The sequence below is a fragment of the Durotheca rogersii genome (assembly GCF_024521655.1).
Source record: "Durotheca rogersii strain YMJ 92031201 chromosome Unknown GGS23scaffold_4, whole genome shotgun sequence".
NCBI classification, from domain to species: domain Eukaryota; kingdom Fungi; phylum Ascomycota; class Sordariomycetes; order Xylariales; family Xylariaceae; genus Durotheca; species Durotheca rogersii.
In genome coordinates, this window is record NW_026251235.1 from 367228 (window position 1) to 382628 (window position 15401).

General features: G+C 56.9%; 6 protein-coding genes across 6 annotated transcripts; 3 read left to right on the top strand and 3 right to left on the bottom strand.

The window, feature by feature from the left end:
* Nucleotides 1-1761: 1761 nt before the first annotated feature.
* Nucleotides 1762-2422, bottom strand: GGS23DRAFT_353651 (uncharacterized protein). The gene has a single exon (XM_051513158.1). The coding sequence runs from the start codon at nucleotides 2159-2161 to the stop codon at nucleotides 1808-1810; it is 354 nt and encodes a 117-aa protein (XP_051374466.1). The 5' UTR covers nucleotides 2162-2422; the 3' UTR covers nucleotides 1762-1807.
* Nucleotides 2423-3299, bottom strand: GGS23DRAFT_353650 (uncharacterized protein). The gene has a single exon (XM_051513157.1). It carries the CDS (start codon nucleotides 3159-3161, stop codon nucleotides 2685-2687), a length of 477 nt encoding a protein of 158 aa, XP_051374467.1. The 5' UTR covers nucleotides 3162-3299; the 3' UTR covers nucleotides 2423-2684.
* Nucleotides 3300-5770: 2471 nt separating this feature from the next.
* GGS23DRAFT_353729 (inhibitor of apoptosis-promoting Bax1-domain-containing protein) lies at nucleotides 5771-7275 on the top strand. Its single transcript, XM_051513160.1, has 2 exons — nucleotides 5771-6578; nucleotides 6632-7275. Exons 1-2 carry the CDS (start codon nucleotides 6028-6030, stop codon nucleotides 7116-7118), a joined length of 1038 nt encoding a protein of 345 aa, XP_051374468.1. The 5' UTR covers nucleotides 5771-6027; the 3' UTR covers nucleotides 7119-7275.
* Nucleotides 7276-8677: 1402 nt separating this feature from the next.
* On the top strand, nucleotides 8678-10941 carry GGS23DRAFT_353732 (uncharacterized protein). Its single transcript, XM_051513161.1, has 2 exons — nucleotides 8678-8911; nucleotides 9188-10941. The coding sequence occupies exons 1-2, from the start codon at nucleotides 8877-8879 to the stop codon at nucleotides 10746-10748; spliced, it is 1596 nt and encodes a 531-aa protein (XP_051374469.1). The 5' UTR covers nucleotides 8678-8876; the 3' UTR covers nucleotides 10749-10941.
* Nucleotides 10942-11639: 698 nt separating this feature from the next.
* On the bottom strand, nucleotides 11640-12431 carry GGS23DRAFT_603285 (PMSR-domain-containing protein; the record flags this gene model as incomplete). The annotated part of the gene is made up of 2 exons (XM_051519456.1): nucleotides 11640-12016; nucleotides 12146-12431. The coding sequence occupies 2 exons, from the start codon at nucleotides 12429-12431 to the stop codon at nucleotides 11640-11642; spliced, it is 663 nt and encodes a 220-aa protein (XP_051374470.1).
* Nucleotides 12432-13944: 1513 nt separating this feature from the next.
* GGS23DRAFT_353686 (uncharacterized protein) lies at nucleotides 13945-15281 on the top strand. Its single transcript, XM_051513159.1, has one exon. The coding sequence runs from the start codon at nucleotides 14484-14486 to the stop codon at nucleotides 14964-14966; it is 483 nt and encodes a 160-aa protein (XP_051374471.1). The 5' UTR covers nucleotides 13945-14483; the 3' UTR covers nucleotides 14967-15281.
* Nucleotides 15282-15401: the final 120 nt, after the last annotated feature.

Sequence of the window (15401 nt, forward strand, 5' to 3'; positions counted from 1 at the left end):
ACCTTTGACTGAGCTCGATTAGACCCTCCTTTTCTGTTTTCTCCCTCTCTCTCGCGTATGGGGGGATTTTTCTTCCTTTTCTTTTTTTGGTAGTGAATCCTCTTGCTTTACACCACCCTCCTTTTTCTCTTTTCTTTGTCTCTCTCACCAGCTCTCTCCAACTATGTATTGTTCCCCCCTTGCAACATGACATAAGACAAGCAGCATCGCTTATATGTATGAACTCACAAGTGATCGCGTACCCACCCGGTATCCAAGGCAGAGAGAGCTTTGATGCTCAACTACCCCAAGGGGGGGAGGCGGCGAGGATTGGTCCGAAAAGGCGGATCTGCCGTTGCAAGTTGTGTGCGCCGTGCACATCAACGAGGCGCAAGCCCCCACCCAGGCAGCTAGAGTGATGCGTATGGCCCTCCAAGTAGACAGTAGACAGCGCGTACGCGTTCAGCCGGTAAGTAGAAAGGAAAAGGGAGGGAAAGGAGAATAAGATCCGGATTCTCCCACCGTTCTACGTCCTTCCAAGGGCGATGCTGGCTAAGGGTTACAAACGGCGCCGAGAGCTATGACAAACATTTGGCAGCATGCAGGCTAACCCCGTGACGAGGCAACGCTGGGGGGGAGAGGCAAAAGAGAGGAAGAGGAGTATACTGTGGTGTGGATGAGGGAAAGAGGGAGGTAGAGAGAGAAAGAGAGAGGATGGTCTCTTTGTTGTATGCCACTTGGTTACCCCTGGCAGGCTGGTAGGCCGCAGGAGTCTGCAGGTAGCTAGCTCGGATAGTCAGGATGCGTGTAGGTTGTGTGCGTGCGTGTCGTGTGTGTGTGTGTATGTGTGTGTGCAAGCGTGGGTGAGGATGTGGGATAGAGTAACGGAGAGTGACCCAGAAGAGTAGGAGGACAGGGCAGGACGGGATAGACCAGAGCTAGATGCGTAAGATGCAGAATGACGAGAGTCTGAGACGGGCACGCAATTGGAGCTGATGCGCATCTCCTCGCCGAAGCGCGCGGGTGGAGGCACTAGGCCAGGGCCTACTTCTTCTTCATCGATGTCTTGGGAGCGGTCTCGTCTCGTCTCGTCTACCCCGTCTTGGTGGCCAGCAGAGACAATTGCCTTTTTTTTTTTGGCCGTCAGGGAGAGATCCAGGGCCGTCGTGCGGGAAGTGTGGGTAGAGAGAGAGCGAGAGCGAGAGAGCTTATCCGCACGGAGCGCGATCTGGCACTGAACGATACGCCCCACCTAATACACCCCGGGTACATTAGATACATACCCCTCAGGTACCTACCCAGGTACGTGTATATCAGGACACATTTGCTGGACCTGCCTTGACCTTGCTAACGAGAACGTATGGTCCCTGGGTAGGTTGGTATGTGCCAGAGTATGGATGTAAATGTACCTGATGCAGCGTAATGCCTTGGGATGTATATATAAAGTACCTACCTCCCAGGTAGGTACCTGGGTAGATAGGTGGGTAGGTTGCCCAGCCTATACCTCCTGATTTAGCACCGTACATGCTATGCGTGCTAAGTTTAGCCTCTGTAATGCACCTACGCAGGTAGAGGTACCTGTAAGGCCCGCGGCTGCTAGGATGACGATGCTAGTAGTCTTTCCCAGCAAGGGCCAACGGACAGGCTGTATGTACCTACCTCCTAGGCACCTACCAAGGCACCGACCTAATGTACAACTCCCTCCCGCCTCCTCCCCGAGGTACCTCGAGCAATTAGCGCTAGGCGCGATACACTAGAGGGAAAAGGCTCCTGGGAGTGGTGGATTCGACAAGCATTGTAGGTACCTAGGTACCTAGGTAGGAGGTACCTAAGGTATCTGCCTACCTGCACTATCCAGGTACCGTTTCCGCGCCAAGGAACCATCTCGTCTCTCCCATCCATCCCCCTCACACCTGTACCGGTAGCAGCACCAGCACCAGCACCAGCACCAGCACCAGCACCAGCAGCCACCTACACAGCAGTGGCAACAGACAACAGGCAGCCCCGGGTACGAGACGAGTATCCTCCGTCCATGTGTGCGCGTGTAAGCATGTTGCGCGTACCGTCTTACGAACAAGCCTCCCGCCGCGCCTTGCAGAGTACGACCAAATCTAAAATCGGTGCAGGCTGCCAAGCAGACCGCTATAAGCAGAGAACCAAGGGAACGAGGGAGGCCTTCCATTGGCCGCGGTGGGATCGCTGCGCGTACGAGTCGTCCTATTGGAGCGACTGAGGCGGACGTGAGCGATGTCCTGGCTTTTCCGTGCCTCCCCAGGTGTGTGGGACCCGGGTCTCTCTGGTGATACACCCTATACTCCGTGTCTATTTATTCTCGCTGGCCGCAAGCTGGAGGGATGGCGAGAAAAAGGGGCTGAGGATCAGGCGGCCGATCAGATTTTTTTTTAGGGGCAGTAGTAACAAACGGAATCCTCCCCGGATGAAACCTCTTCTGGCCCGTCGCCCGCGATCGCCGGCTGGATTTCCCCACGCCTTTCCCCTTCTCTCTTCTCTCTCCGTACACATTTCCACATCCATCTGCACACGTCACGTCGCCTAGGACACTGGGAAGCGAAAGGACAATGTAGACCCTCGGCTAGCTAAGCTAGGGGCTCCTCGGGCAGGCAAGTTGGGGCTCGCAAGCTCTCTGGCCCCCCCTCTCTCTCCACCCCCTGCACGCTACGTATCGTTACCATTCCCGAGCCCCCCTACCCTGGCCCACGGGGAGGGGGTTCACCCCACACCCGAAGGGGGTTTGTGATTCGGCGAGGAATAGGAACGTCTTCTAGAAAGATTCCAGTTTTCCCCACCTGTGCCTCTCGCCATTCGTCATCGGCCACCCGCCACGCCTCCCGGGCCCAGCTGCGGACGACGATATGCTCTCGCGGCCGTTCCATCGCACCTAATTCCAGAAGCACGGCCGCCTGCATGATGGTGTTAGGATTGCCCAGCACGGGACGTCCACCCGCGGACTCGCCGTCCTCGAGCGGCCCGGCCATCTCCTCATTCGGCCGCAAGTCCAGCCATCCAGGTCGCGCTCGGCGCTGCGTGGCCTGGCTGGAGAATTGACGGCACACTGAAAAGCGAATGGGAACGCAGCACCCGGTCGACCCAGGACCCGTACCAGACGCTGTAGGCCGTCTCCCCCAAATACGACCCCTTCTAGAACGCTGCTGGAAGAGCATTGAAACAGGAAGGTGGTGGATGTCTCATGCGATGCCGCGAGCACCCTTATCTAATGGAATGATGTCCATCTCCGCCGCCCCTCTTCTCCCCCCCCCCTCTTCCCGTCGCCGAAGAAGCACTTCGGCGTCATTGTCGACCTCGCAGCAGACTAGGTAGTAACGTTCTCCCGTACCACGTGGCCAAAATCATTCGATATTCCCGCATGCCCATTGGCTGGCGAGAGAGGACGCGGCATGTGGGCGAGAGGAGAACGTTGAACGATAGTGCCCCGAGGGATGACGAACTGCCGCATCTGCCGTACGTTTGTGCATCTAGCACAGCTAGAGATCTCCCAGCGGTCCCGGAGAGTGTACCTAATAGTTGCTACGTTACCTCACGCTGCGATCGGCACGCCGAGGTCGCATCGCGCTGGCTATGTGCGAGTGCGGTATCTCTTGCGATGTAGATCCCGGATCGCCGGTGCGTTCGGCTTGCCTAAGGGGGAGGGCGGGCGTGCCTCCGTTTTGCGCCATGAGGCTATCGCCCGTGGAGGTCGCCGACGGCAATCTGTGTGCGCTGGTTTGTATAATTCGAGATCAATTACCGGGGCCGGTTAGCGGGCGCATGGTATGACGGTACATGTGTCGATGTGGATGGGCATAATACCAAAGAAACCATGCGGTTAACTACCTCCTTTCTAACCCCTATTCTGCACCAACGACCCGCTTCAGAGACTCATGCCGAAGGACCTGGAAGGGAATAAGGAGTTCGGCGACGGCACAAAAAGAACCTACTCTAGTAGAATAGAGACACCTGAAAACGCCCCAGCATCTTATTTCCCTCCCCTTCTTTTTTTAAAAAAGGCTCGAGCTTAAACTATCCTTGCCCTCGTAGGTTCGTGCGACCTAAGAATACGTCTCTAACCGTAAATCTAGAAGGCGAGTGCGAGAACGATAGTCTAGTCTGCTAGCCAAGTGCTCCGATTATCAGCGTATCATATGAGCCTGAAGTTCGAAATCGCGAAATTAGATGGGTACGGACGTAGTTCCGGTGAAGAATCCACGTATAAACAACGTACTGTCACTTTAAGGAACTCAAGGCTTCTCGTAGTCGCGGAGCCCCCACAACCCGATCCGGGGTTCCGCAAGACGCCAACCCAATACGGCGGCATCGCCAGTGTTTCTTGCAGTCCCCTCTCCCGAAAGAGTCGACCGAGGGAGGGCGCCCGTCGTGCCGGATTCATAGCCTGGCACATCTCCATATTGCCAGTGGAGAAATACTGGTTAGGTAAAGCGGCCGCTTCGTTGGGAGGATCTAGATCGGTACCGGGCGAGTCCGAAAGGCGCGGCGCAGAGTTGTACCTGCGCACGACGACGTCTGCCATATAAGGGCCCCCATCGAGACCGAGTGAGGCTAGGAAGACGTCGGCTCAGCTCTTGCTATAGAATGCCACGGGGCCAGCCATAGCGACTAAAAGGGCCAATGCAGCTACGACCTTCACCGTAATTCTCAAGGTTGCGTTCGTTAGGAGCTCTCAAGTTGGTGTTACTGCCTAGAGAGAAACAACGAGCTTGTGTATAGGGTATTAAGGAGTGGATGAGGTTGACGGGATACCTCTTCCCGACATTTGCTGATAGATAGGACTCGAGTCTTATGTATACGAGTTGGGGCTGAGTAAACCGTACAAAAAATGTGTGTGTTCCATTCTGCAGTAGGTAGCTAAAAAATACAAAATAAAAGAATTAATACAGAAGCCGCATGTACGCGTTAATGTCTAGAGTTTGTGCGTTTTGGCTGGTCCGCTTCCTGTGATCCCACAATACCAGCAAGTAAAATAACTAGGTACCTAGTATCAGGATCTTAGGATGCTGAATCTGATGCTGTTGATCAATCAAGAGGATAACTGGGAGCTAACTACTAATTAACGCGCTTTTATACAGCTCTCCTTCTGTAGTGAATATTAGCTTTATCTCCTAGGTGCCGTAGGCAGTCAATAGGGCAGTGAATAGGGTGGCAGGAATCCAAAAGTTAGTGAGGAGTCATTGGTATTGGCCTTGCTGTATGGATGTCAGTGGGAGGGACATCTAGGTATGTGCTTCAAGATTTGCTTAGGACTGCTCGGGGGTGCGAGTCATACGGATGCGTCTACTCATATCTGGGCTCCTGAGGAACCCAGCACAGTCGTACAAAATAGATTCCCTATTCATATGCCTGCTCTTCGACGACACGGGCGTCTCCGCTAGATGTAGGTGTGCTTCCGAATGTGACTGGATATACCTACCTGCCCAGAACTTTGAGAAAGCTACAGTTCTCTCCGTCCACGTGAGCAGGCTCGCCAGATTAGGTTCCTCGGTGTTGGTACGTTTGTCTCACGCCGGAGCCTTGGAGACGGGGGTCCGGGAGCTTGGGTTTCGCGGACTCGTACCTACAGGAGCCTATAGTAGGTTGGTGGAAACACTAATCCATACGTTAGGCTTAGGTGACGATAGGCCCCTGGAGCTGGCCGGCTGCTCCTGTGGCCAGGGTTTCCAGGCGGCAATGTGTTGAGTGACCCAAGACCGAGGAAATCCAGCCGGTGGAAGAACCCCAGAGGAGGTACGTAGACACAGATTAAGCCGTGCTTCGAGTCACCTTCTACGCGGAGCTAGACCGGAGTTAAAGGGCATCATCGGGTTGGTTCTAATCGGTTCTCCGCCCCACCTTCGACTTTTCTTCGGAGCCACCAGCGCACTGGCCATTATTCATTACATCAGCCATCGAGAGTAAAGCAGATTAGGCCGGCGTCATCGTTCGCAACTCTTCTTCTCTCCTACTGGATTTCATCCATCTTCCGGCAACTTCCTTTGTCGCTCCTAATTTCTGCTCTTTTTCTCGTCGAGCGCAGCCATGTCGTTCACCATCACTCTCCGTCGAGGACCTGCGCGCCTGGCGCCGAGGTTGCCAGAGCTCGCGAAATCCTCCTTCCGAACACCCGCCCGAGCATTCCATCAGTCCTCAGCCAGATCGTCCAAGTTCTTCACGCCGCGGACGGTCTTCACACCGACCCTCCTGCGTGCCACATTCCGAAGCGCTCTCGTACAGCCGTCGAGAACCTATATCCAGCCATCCGCTCCTTCCGTAGCCGACTCTGGCTCGAACCTGCGCAAGCTACTGACGGCTGGTGCAATTTTCGGCGGTACTCTCGTCGCCATCAACGCCGTCTTCAACCGCGAGACCCGAGAGGATGGCGGCATGCCATACTTTGAGCGATACTACCTAAACTCTACTTTCCTCCACACGGGCCTCGGCATCGGCATAATCGGCCTCACGGCACGGCAGATGGTCCAGACCGGTTTCGTCTATAGGTTGATGGTAACAAACCCGTGGGTTGTGGCTATTGGTGGGTTAGCCCTCAGCTTTGGTACTATGCTGGGGACTCGGGCCATCGACCCCGACAAGTGAGTTTTACCCTGGCTTCTTTCTGACTCATTATGTGCTGATGCGGGAATAGCTACGTGCCCAAGTACGCCCTCTGGGCCGCCTTCAACGCCACCCAGGCTGCCTTCGTTGCCCCTCTCATCGCCGTCGTTCCCGGCGCGCTGATCGCTCGTGCCGGTCTCTACACCGTCGCCATGATGGGGTCCATCTCCTTCGTCGGCGCCACTGCGAAGCAGGAGAAGTACATGTACATCGGTGGTCCACTCCTAGCCGGTGCCGCCATCGTTGCCGTCTCCGGCCTCGCCCCTCTCGTCATCCCCGCCACGGCTGTCCGGACGTTGGCGTTCACGGAAAACATCTGGCTGTACGGTGGGCTAGCGGTCTTCGGAGGGTTCACGCTATACGACGTCCAGAAGGTCCTTTACCACGCGCGCCTAGCTGAGCAGGGTATCATCAAGAAGGACCCAGTGAACGAGAGCATATCCCTCGAGCTCGACTTCCTGAACATCTTCATCCGCATGGTCCAGATCTTGATGCTGCAACAGAGCCGCAGGAAGTGAAGGAGGAGAATACTTTGGGGAGGTCTATGAGGTCGAAAGAGGTGTTACAAAGGAGAAATGCTATCCGGTGGGGGGAGTTAAGATCAAGGCTTATTAAGAAACGGGCTGTTACAAACATGACTAGGTTGCTGGGCATCGATCGATTCGAGGCGTCGGAGACGGGATGGACACTCTCCTCTCAGACCACAGTGACATTCTCTCGGGCGTCTCTACCATTCGTTAGTAATTGATGAAAAAATAAATAAAAGAGTAAAAAAGAAATCGCGATAGGTAGTATTGTCCCTCGCGTACGCCGTGTGACACGATGTTTCCGGCTAGAGGCCAAACGACAGCGCGTCATTATCGAGCCATGCCGCCGCCATTGCTGGGGGGGCCTGGTGGATCGTAATGTTACCCTCGTCTACCCGGGACGGAGCGGGCCGTCGTTTTACATTTGAAGAATCGGTCGAAAAGAAGTAGATGTGATCTGTAGAATGGAGGTAGTGCGTGGCGCTCCTAGTGTGCACAGGTATGCGTGAATATATATTGAACGCTGCATTGTGTAGACGCGGTATGCTCGAGATCTCGGGGAACCGTAGCGTAAGCATGTTTAGGTACTGCGGCATACCTGGCGGGTAGGGGAGTACCTATTAGCTGCAAGTAGGAGGGGGAGTTGAGGGCTGGCTCAGCTGGCCGACAAACCATAGGGGCCACTGATTGGCTCTGGCTACGGCGCCTAAGCAGATGGGCTGGTCGGCAGCGTGTTAGGCAAGTGAAGATGAAGGGAGGTACATGTTCAGTGCTGGGGACGTAGGCGGGCTCGCAAGTACCCGTCGAATGCGCCGTAGGCATGATGAGGTCACGCCCATCGCAGGGACAGCACCGGTTACCGGGGGCGGCCCCGCCAGAGATCAGGTAGGTTCGCGAACTTGGGCTTGGATACTCATATATTATATGGCACCCTGAGGAGGCGGCTCAGCTGACGGGAAACGATTGGCAAATGCTCGACAACAGGAGCACGTTGAGGCTGAAACCGAGCAGAAGTGGTCCTCAGCAGAAGTCGGCTTGTTGGATAGTAAAGTCCGTCCGGTCCGGCCCAGTTCAGGCAACTCTCACCCGCTGTCTGTCGACAATCCGCCTCACCATCATCGACGAATCCACCGCCACCTCTTCCTCCCGCGGCCTCCCACCCCTACGTCCACCGTTACTCCCGACCTACCTACAGCAAACCCACCCACACGCACACCCATACAGGCACGCACGCAAGCACGCGCGCCCGCGCGGGCACACGTACATACCGACGCCCTTTTCCCAGTCCAATTTCACCAACTCGCTTGACTGCGGACTTGGCTTGGGTCGGTCGGTGAGCGAGAGAAATTAAAAAAAAAAAAAATCCCGAAAGGAGAAAAAAAAAACAGAGACACAGACGAGAGACAGGCCACACCTCGCCTCTCCCTTCTACCGCCCTGGTCCTCTCCAGGATTCCACGGCCTCTCCCTCACCCGCGAACGACCTGCGATAGCTTAGACGACCTGCTGCCATCCCGGACCGTCCGGTCGCCCGCGTCCCCTTCGTCCCTCGGCTGCTCGAAACCAAATACGCAAGGTACCTACATCCATCTTACCTCTCTGCTGCATACAGGCAATCCGTACCCGCACCGTACCTGTCACGATTCACGTCCGATTCTTCCTGCTACGTACATACCCAGGCATTGTTGGGGAGGTTGTCGGAGGAGATCCGGCCAGTCGTTGGCGTCCCTTCCGCCTGGGGCAATGGACTATGTCTCCATTCAATGGGGGAAGACAGATACTCAGGTGAGCCGTCACGTTGCCATCCTGTCCTTGTCTGTTTGCCTCTTCCTCTGCTACTTTTTTCGCGCCTGCTCAGGCTAGTCTACACGTGCACACCTCCAGCCTCACCTACGTCTCTCACCCTCTCCCTCTGTCGTGGCCTACCAGGTTGGCCTGTCCGCCCCCCATCTTATTTCCCACCTGGCTCCCCCCCTCCAACCGCATCCCACACCGTGCGCAGTCGCCCGCTCGCCCGCCAATGCAATCCAATCAGCGCTAATTTAGACCTAACTACCAAAGCAACGCCCGCTCCAAGCTTGGCCACTCTCGCCGGCTAAGCGGTATGATCAAGAGGCTGTCTATGATGCGCCTCAAGAGTCACAGCGGCGATGAAGATTCCAATGAGGCTGTCGATAACGACGATCAGTCGTCCATCGATAACCCGCTTAGCCCTACTGAAGCCGGCACTAGCATGAGTAGCGACGTGATGGATCCCGAGGCCGACGCTGCTAAGAATGCTGTGGTCGTATCGTCGTCCGAGAGGCGGCCCCGACAGAATGTTTCGGGCTTATTGCTCCTCCCTCAGGAATTGTTCGATGCCATCACGAGCCACCTGAGCCATGCCCAAATTATCGTGTTAGCCCTTGTCAACAAGGAACTGATGGCCCGTTTTATGCGGTCCGCCGCCATCCTCGAGCTGACACCGCCAGACGAGCCGTCGTCGTATAAAGCATTGAATGCCTTCATCAAGAAGGCGGACTCGTCCAAGACGAAGATTCGCGGGTCGCTTCTGAGCTCCCTGGATTACGATTTACAAGATCTCGTCTATTGCTATAAATGCAAGAAGCTGCATGATCCCTTCGTCACCTTCAAAGATCGTGCGTTTGCGCCGAACAAGGCTATCCGGTGTATGGACTGGGCACCGGAACATCACATGCCCCCGCGTGCGACCAGGAAGCTTCTTCGTTCCATCACCAAACGCCGGAACCACGGTGCCGAATACAGGCACTTGCTGCAGCAAGTCAACAACACCACCACCCTATACCAAACCAGGATCATGGTGCAGGTTTCTCTGCGGGCGCGATACCGCAATGACGACCTGTTGATGAGGCGGCAGCAGATCGTCTCTTCGATAGACAAGACCGCACTGGCGCTATGGTTATTTGGGAAGCAGGTGACGGAACCTTTCCCCGCTTCGTTATCGTTACCCAAGGTGTATAGGATGTGCAATCATCTCTGCTGGGACTTCGTGTACGCGCCGCTACTAACACAGTGGATCGACCCTCTATGTCAAGCCGATCACGGCGACGAAGTGAACCCTTTTCACACGCCTACTTGCTTCCGTACGGATCCGCACGACGTCTCGAAGCAGGAGGGGCACATGATTGCCGAGAGGCTGCGGTGGCTGTCGTCCGGCGCCAAATGGAACCCGATGGACGTACCGACGCTGCTAGGAGATGTCCTGGGTTGCGACAAGTGCACGACTGACTTCAGCCTCGACGTGACTCCGCTTCCCGAGCCGTTCGGGTGGGGCTTCGTGCTGACCTCGTGGCTGGACCTGGGCAACTGTGACTTCTGCCCCAAGTGGGACAGCCACAGGGATGCGCGGCCGTCGCGGAACTATGCCCGCAAGGATGTCCACGGGGACATATGCAGACGATTTGAGGACATTGAGACGTCGAGGCTCGACCACCGGGTTCGCATCAGCGAGCTCGACCACGCGCGGATGAAAAACTACGGATGGGCCGAACGTGCCGCTGAGGGCGCGGATACGAACATAACGTGGAGCTCCGGGCACTACTGCGACCCGGTCACAGGCATGATAAAGGATCCGGATCCGCTGGAAGACGCGGATTGCTAACACCCCCTGGAGGAGGGGGGTGGGAGGATGCGACGGCGGGAGAACAGCGAGAGGGGGACTTGTCAGTACCGACGAATAATGACCGCGACAGGCAGCAGAGCAACAGAGGGCGGCACCCCGGCGCGGAAACACGCACGGGCGCGCGACTCCTCGTACTAAGCTGTTCTATCGGCGACAACAACACGTCTTCGCTGCAGTCTCCCCCGCGCAGGCGGTAATACATGGACGGGCGTTCCTAGGCGTAATACGACGGAAACGGCGGGAGAGGTGGGACGGGCCGGCGTAACAGGGCCAGGTCGAGCTAGCCAACGCGGTTTAGCACGGAGTTGCGAGGGTCTTGGGGCAGCCTCTTTTGTTTCTCTCTGTATTTTCCTCTCTTTATACATATGCAAACCAACGCGCGCGCATATAAATATATATACGCGCGCCCCAACGCACAGGCAAACGAGTACGTCAGGCTAGCGGCAAAGCTGGAAGCCGTCTCGTCGGCCGTCGGGGGGCGAAAACGCCGCGGCGCGGTAAATGAGGGAATACGGAACGGGGGACTGGGCACGCGGGAAACAGCCTCGCTCGGAGCACCAGCGGGTTCCGGAGGGGAGGGGGGCCCGTTCCGCTCCGGGGAGGACGGTACGGAGATACAGCACTTCGAGTCGGACGACGCGCAGCACGTCGAATGCGATAGGGATTTCCGCGTCACCTGCGAACCTTGTTGATCCTGACTAAGTTCTGTCTACGTAGCTACGTATGCATGCAATTACTACCTCTAGTACGCCTTCACCTCCGGAATGTCGTGTGACGGCTCCTAAGGTGTGCGCACAGCCGTCGCCCACCGACCTATAACCCCCCCACCCCTTCGCTCACGCATCTCCGGCGTGCGCTCCCGTCCGCCGCTCACTGCAGCGGCGGGAACGTCCGGAGGTAGTGCGTGGGGCACTCGTAGCCGGTGGGGTTGTGGTGGAGGTACTGCTGGTGGTAGTCCTCGGCGTCCCACCAGGTGCCGGCGGGGAGGATCTGGGTGGCGATGGCGGAGTCCGAGCCGCCGCCGCCGCCGCTGGCGCCGTACCACTGCTGGGCGGCGGCGGCGGTGACCTCGCGGGCGACGCGCTCCTGCTCGGGCGAGTGGAAGAAGACGGCGCTGCGGTACTGCGGGCCGACGTCCGGGCCCTGGCGGTCGCGCGTCGTCGGGTCGTGGATCCGGTAGAAGAACTCGAGCAGCTGCCGGTACGTCAGGCGCGCCGGGTCGTAGACGAGCTGGACGGACTCGGCGTCTGAGCGGTGGGGTTAGCGGAGAGCAGCGCGGGCGGAGCGGGATTGGGGGGGAGGGGTGAAGAGAAGAAGAAGGAAGAATAAGAAGGAAGAAGAAGAAGAAGAAGAAGGGGGGCACGACGCCGACTTACGGCCCGTCTTCCCCGTGCACACGTGGCGGTAGCTCGGGTGGTCGACGTCGCCGCCGGTGAAGCCGACGCGGGCGTCGTACAGGCCCTTGGAGCCAAAGTGCTTGCGGTACAGGTGCTCGACGCCCCAGAAGCAGCCGGCGGCGAGGGTGGCCTTCTCGGCGCCCTCGGGGATGGCAGGAGCGGAGACGCCGGCGCCCGTGTCGGCGGTTATGCCGAGGCGCGCGGTCAGCGGCCGGACGACGCGCGAGATGAACGGGGGGAAGCCCGAAAAGGCGGCGGCGGACATGGCGGCGACGAGGATGCCGAGCAGGATGGCTGCGGAGACGGAGGTGGAGGTGGGTTGAGACGGAGAGGGGGCTGAGGACGCGGTCATAAAACGAGGCTAGGTAGGTGTGTGAATTACGTCCGGCCGATTGTGGACGCCGAGATCGAGACTAAGCGCGCAGACCTGAGGCCAGCTGGAGGAGACGGTGGACGGAGATCCGGCCGATTCGTAAGAAAGGCCAGATACTTATAAGCACGCGGGTGGAAGATGTCCCGTCGACGAGACAGGCAAGTGATAATTACTATCGCGAATTTGACGTCATAGCAGGTCAAGATGGGTATGGCGATTCCACATCAGCTACAGGCAGAAAACCAGCAGGAAGAGGCCAAGTACGTGTCTGAAGTGGCAGTGTGGGAACCCGGGTCCGTTGGAGGCTGAGGATGAGGAGGGATGCCGGGATCGGTGACGTTGGGCTATCCGCGGGGACTGCGTGACAAATCGCGACGGATCGTCGCCACCGGCCTGCCAAATGATGTGCTGCGTTCCGGAGGAGAGCTGTAGGGACACATAAATGAAGGGTGGCCCTCGTCGTCATCGCATTCGGCCAGCGACAATGGACAGGTACCCAGTACCACGCTTATGTGATAGTACCGCGGGCGAGGTGGTGAAAGGCTTACTTCGAGGAGGTAGCGTGTACAATGTACAGGTGAGTACATGTGCTGCCCGGATGCTGCCAGCGCTACAAGCACAACGGCTACCAGCGGCGGATTATGTACACAGGTAACTACCTACCTGCTGGTCGGCCTTAGGTAATGACCTATTCAACTGGCGGTGATTCAACTTATCAGGTACCTAAGCTACCTCTAGCTACTACTGAGCTTTGTACAGTAGCCCGCCTCTCTCAGCCCTACCACGACGCCTCTCCCTCCTCCCTTCAACCTCCTCCTCCCATCGCGAATCCGAACCGACGATTGGCACGCTGGCGATCGAATTAAGTCCACACCATCTCGTGCCCCGGTGAACAGGAATGTCTGCTTACGCTGCCGGGTCCCAGGACGAGCGAGCGCAGGACGATCTGCTCCGAGGCGTTCTGACGGTCGGTCTAGACTTAGACTCCTGGGAATGCCTAGAGCTGGCTTACTTGCTTCCGCCCTGATCTGGTTGCGTCAAAACCCAGGACTGACGTGAATATCTGGTGATATCTAGATTTACTAAGCCGCGCCTATGCACACCGCGTTTGACAACGCCCGGGGGCCAATTTGAAATGACCACGACATCGTGTCTTCTAACGAACTTCAACCCCTTCACGCGCCCTTGCACGAACTAGCTCACCCCCTTTTCCCAGGAGCGTTTCTGTCGCTCGAGAACCAAAACGTCATTGTCATCATCGGCACCCCCTAGTCCATTATGCGACCTGCAGCCCTCTGCCAGTTCCGTTACGCTGGGCCGACCAGGACGCCTGCAGTGCCGTCCCAATTCCCATGAAGTCGGAAGGGTTCTGGCCGCCAAGCCAGGTAGCCAAGGCCGGAGCACTTTGGCGCGTTAGAACGTCCATGTGAAGATCCCCCTCGGTTTCGGCCATGCACCGCTATTTTCGACGTGAAATGCGGCTGCCGAGGGCAATTTAAAGCGACGTTTCATATTTTCCCAACAGGTCGAGACTATGGAGAAACCAGGTTAGGGCATGTCCACACGAGCACGCCCAAGTGGCATGACGCAGACTCCGTTTCAAATGACGGTCAATTTCAAGCCAAATGAGGCCTCAGCAACAATGACGTCGCTCGCCATCTCGTTCTAGACCCGAGCTCAGAGCCCAGAGATCTAATAAAAGTCTGATCATTTCTGCATCGAACGTCCAAGCTCGCTGTTATGTAAGTTGCATCATCGAAATCGACAGCAACGCCATCGCAGCTTTTCTAGAAACTCCTTATCGCGTATACGTCATCTTTATAAGATCTACCCAGAAATACCCCCTTCCCCCCCCTTCACCGTGCGCCATCGTCCGTGAGCGTCACCATTCTACGTCGACTACTGCCCGGACGTTCACATTGAACAAGGACATCATCCGTCAAGATGCTCACCAACCGCCGTTCGACGTTGATGATCCCGGGTGCCGGGAACATGACCGGCCGTCCAGCCTCCCACAACCCGGGGGCAACGCCGACGCTCAGCAGCCTGAGACCAGAAAACGAACCTCAGTGCGCGTCACCGTCGATCCTGACGACCACTACACCCGAGCTCTCGGGCTACCGCATCACCAGGGTACTTGGCACCGCATATGGTTCGACGACATATGCTATCAAGGACACGAAGTCGCTGCTGAAGGCGGCTATTACGGGCTCCGAGATCCGCAATCTCACGCACATGGCCTATAACGCGAGGGACCGAGCCGTCGAGAGGATGACCCGCGACTGCGTCTCGAGGGGCGCCAACGCCGTCGTCGGCATGAGCTTCAGCGAGGGCGAAATTCTGGGTTTCGTTCAAGTGTCGGTATACGGCACTGCGGTGTTTGTTGAGCGGGAGAAGCTGCCCGAGAGCTTGCTATCGCCCAGGTGACGAGAGGAAACTACCCCCGTGAGGCGTGGGCATCCCGGAAGAAAGAAAGAAGGACCATTTCTAGTACCTCGGCGCGGCTTCGTGTTTTTTCCCTAGGTGCGGCTGGGTTATGAACCCTACTTGGTTTGGGTTGCTCTTAGACGTTCTTTTCTGATTAATCCGCCGAGCCGGAAGGCCTCGGCGGTGGTTTCGGTCTTCCGCTTGGGCTGTATCGATGCTAGGTCTGCAGGCTTGCTATTAAGGCACAGCGCCTACCTCCGCTCTTTAGGAATTCCTACCCTTACCTGATATTTACAAAGGAATCCACATTCTCTTCGAGGGTCAAGATCCTTAAAAACTAAGTTTGTCCGACTTGTAGCCTGTACCTACCTACCTACCTACCTACCTACCTCTTACCTATATCCCCTGGTTTTAATGTTCGCGAGCTAATAAGTA

Bases quoted from the DNA above. Each gene is read 5' to 3' on its own strand.
- GGS23DRAFT_353651 (XM_051513158.1), bottom strand. From the start codon at position 2,161: ATGGAAGGCCTCCCTCGTTCCCTTGGTTCTCTGCTTATAGCGGTCTGC.
- GGS23DRAFT_353650 (XM_051513157.1), bottom strand. From the start codon at position 3,161: ATGCTCTTCCAGCAGCGTTCTAGAAGGGGTCGTATTTGGGGGAGACGG.
- GGS23DRAFT_353729 (XM_051513160.1), top strand. From the start codon at position 6,028: ATGTCGTTCACCATCACTCTCCGTCGAGGACCTGCGCGCCTGGCGCCG. The intron at 6,579-6,631 runs GTGAGTTTTACC...ATGCGGGAATAG, and splicing joins CGGGCCATCGACCCCGACAA to CTACGTGCCCAAGTACGCCC.
- GGS23DRAFT_353732 (XM_051513161.1), top strand. From the start codon at position 8,877: ATGTCTCCATTCAATGGGGGAAGACAGATACTCAG. The intron at 8,912-9,187 runs GTGAGCCGTCAC...TAACTACCAAAG, and splicing joins GGGGGAAGACAGATACTCAG to CAACGCCCGCTCCAAGCTTG.
- GGS23DRAFT_353686 (XM_051513159.1), top strand. From the start codon at position 14,484: ATGCTCACCAACCGCCGTTCGACGTTGATGATCCCGGGTGCCGGGAAC.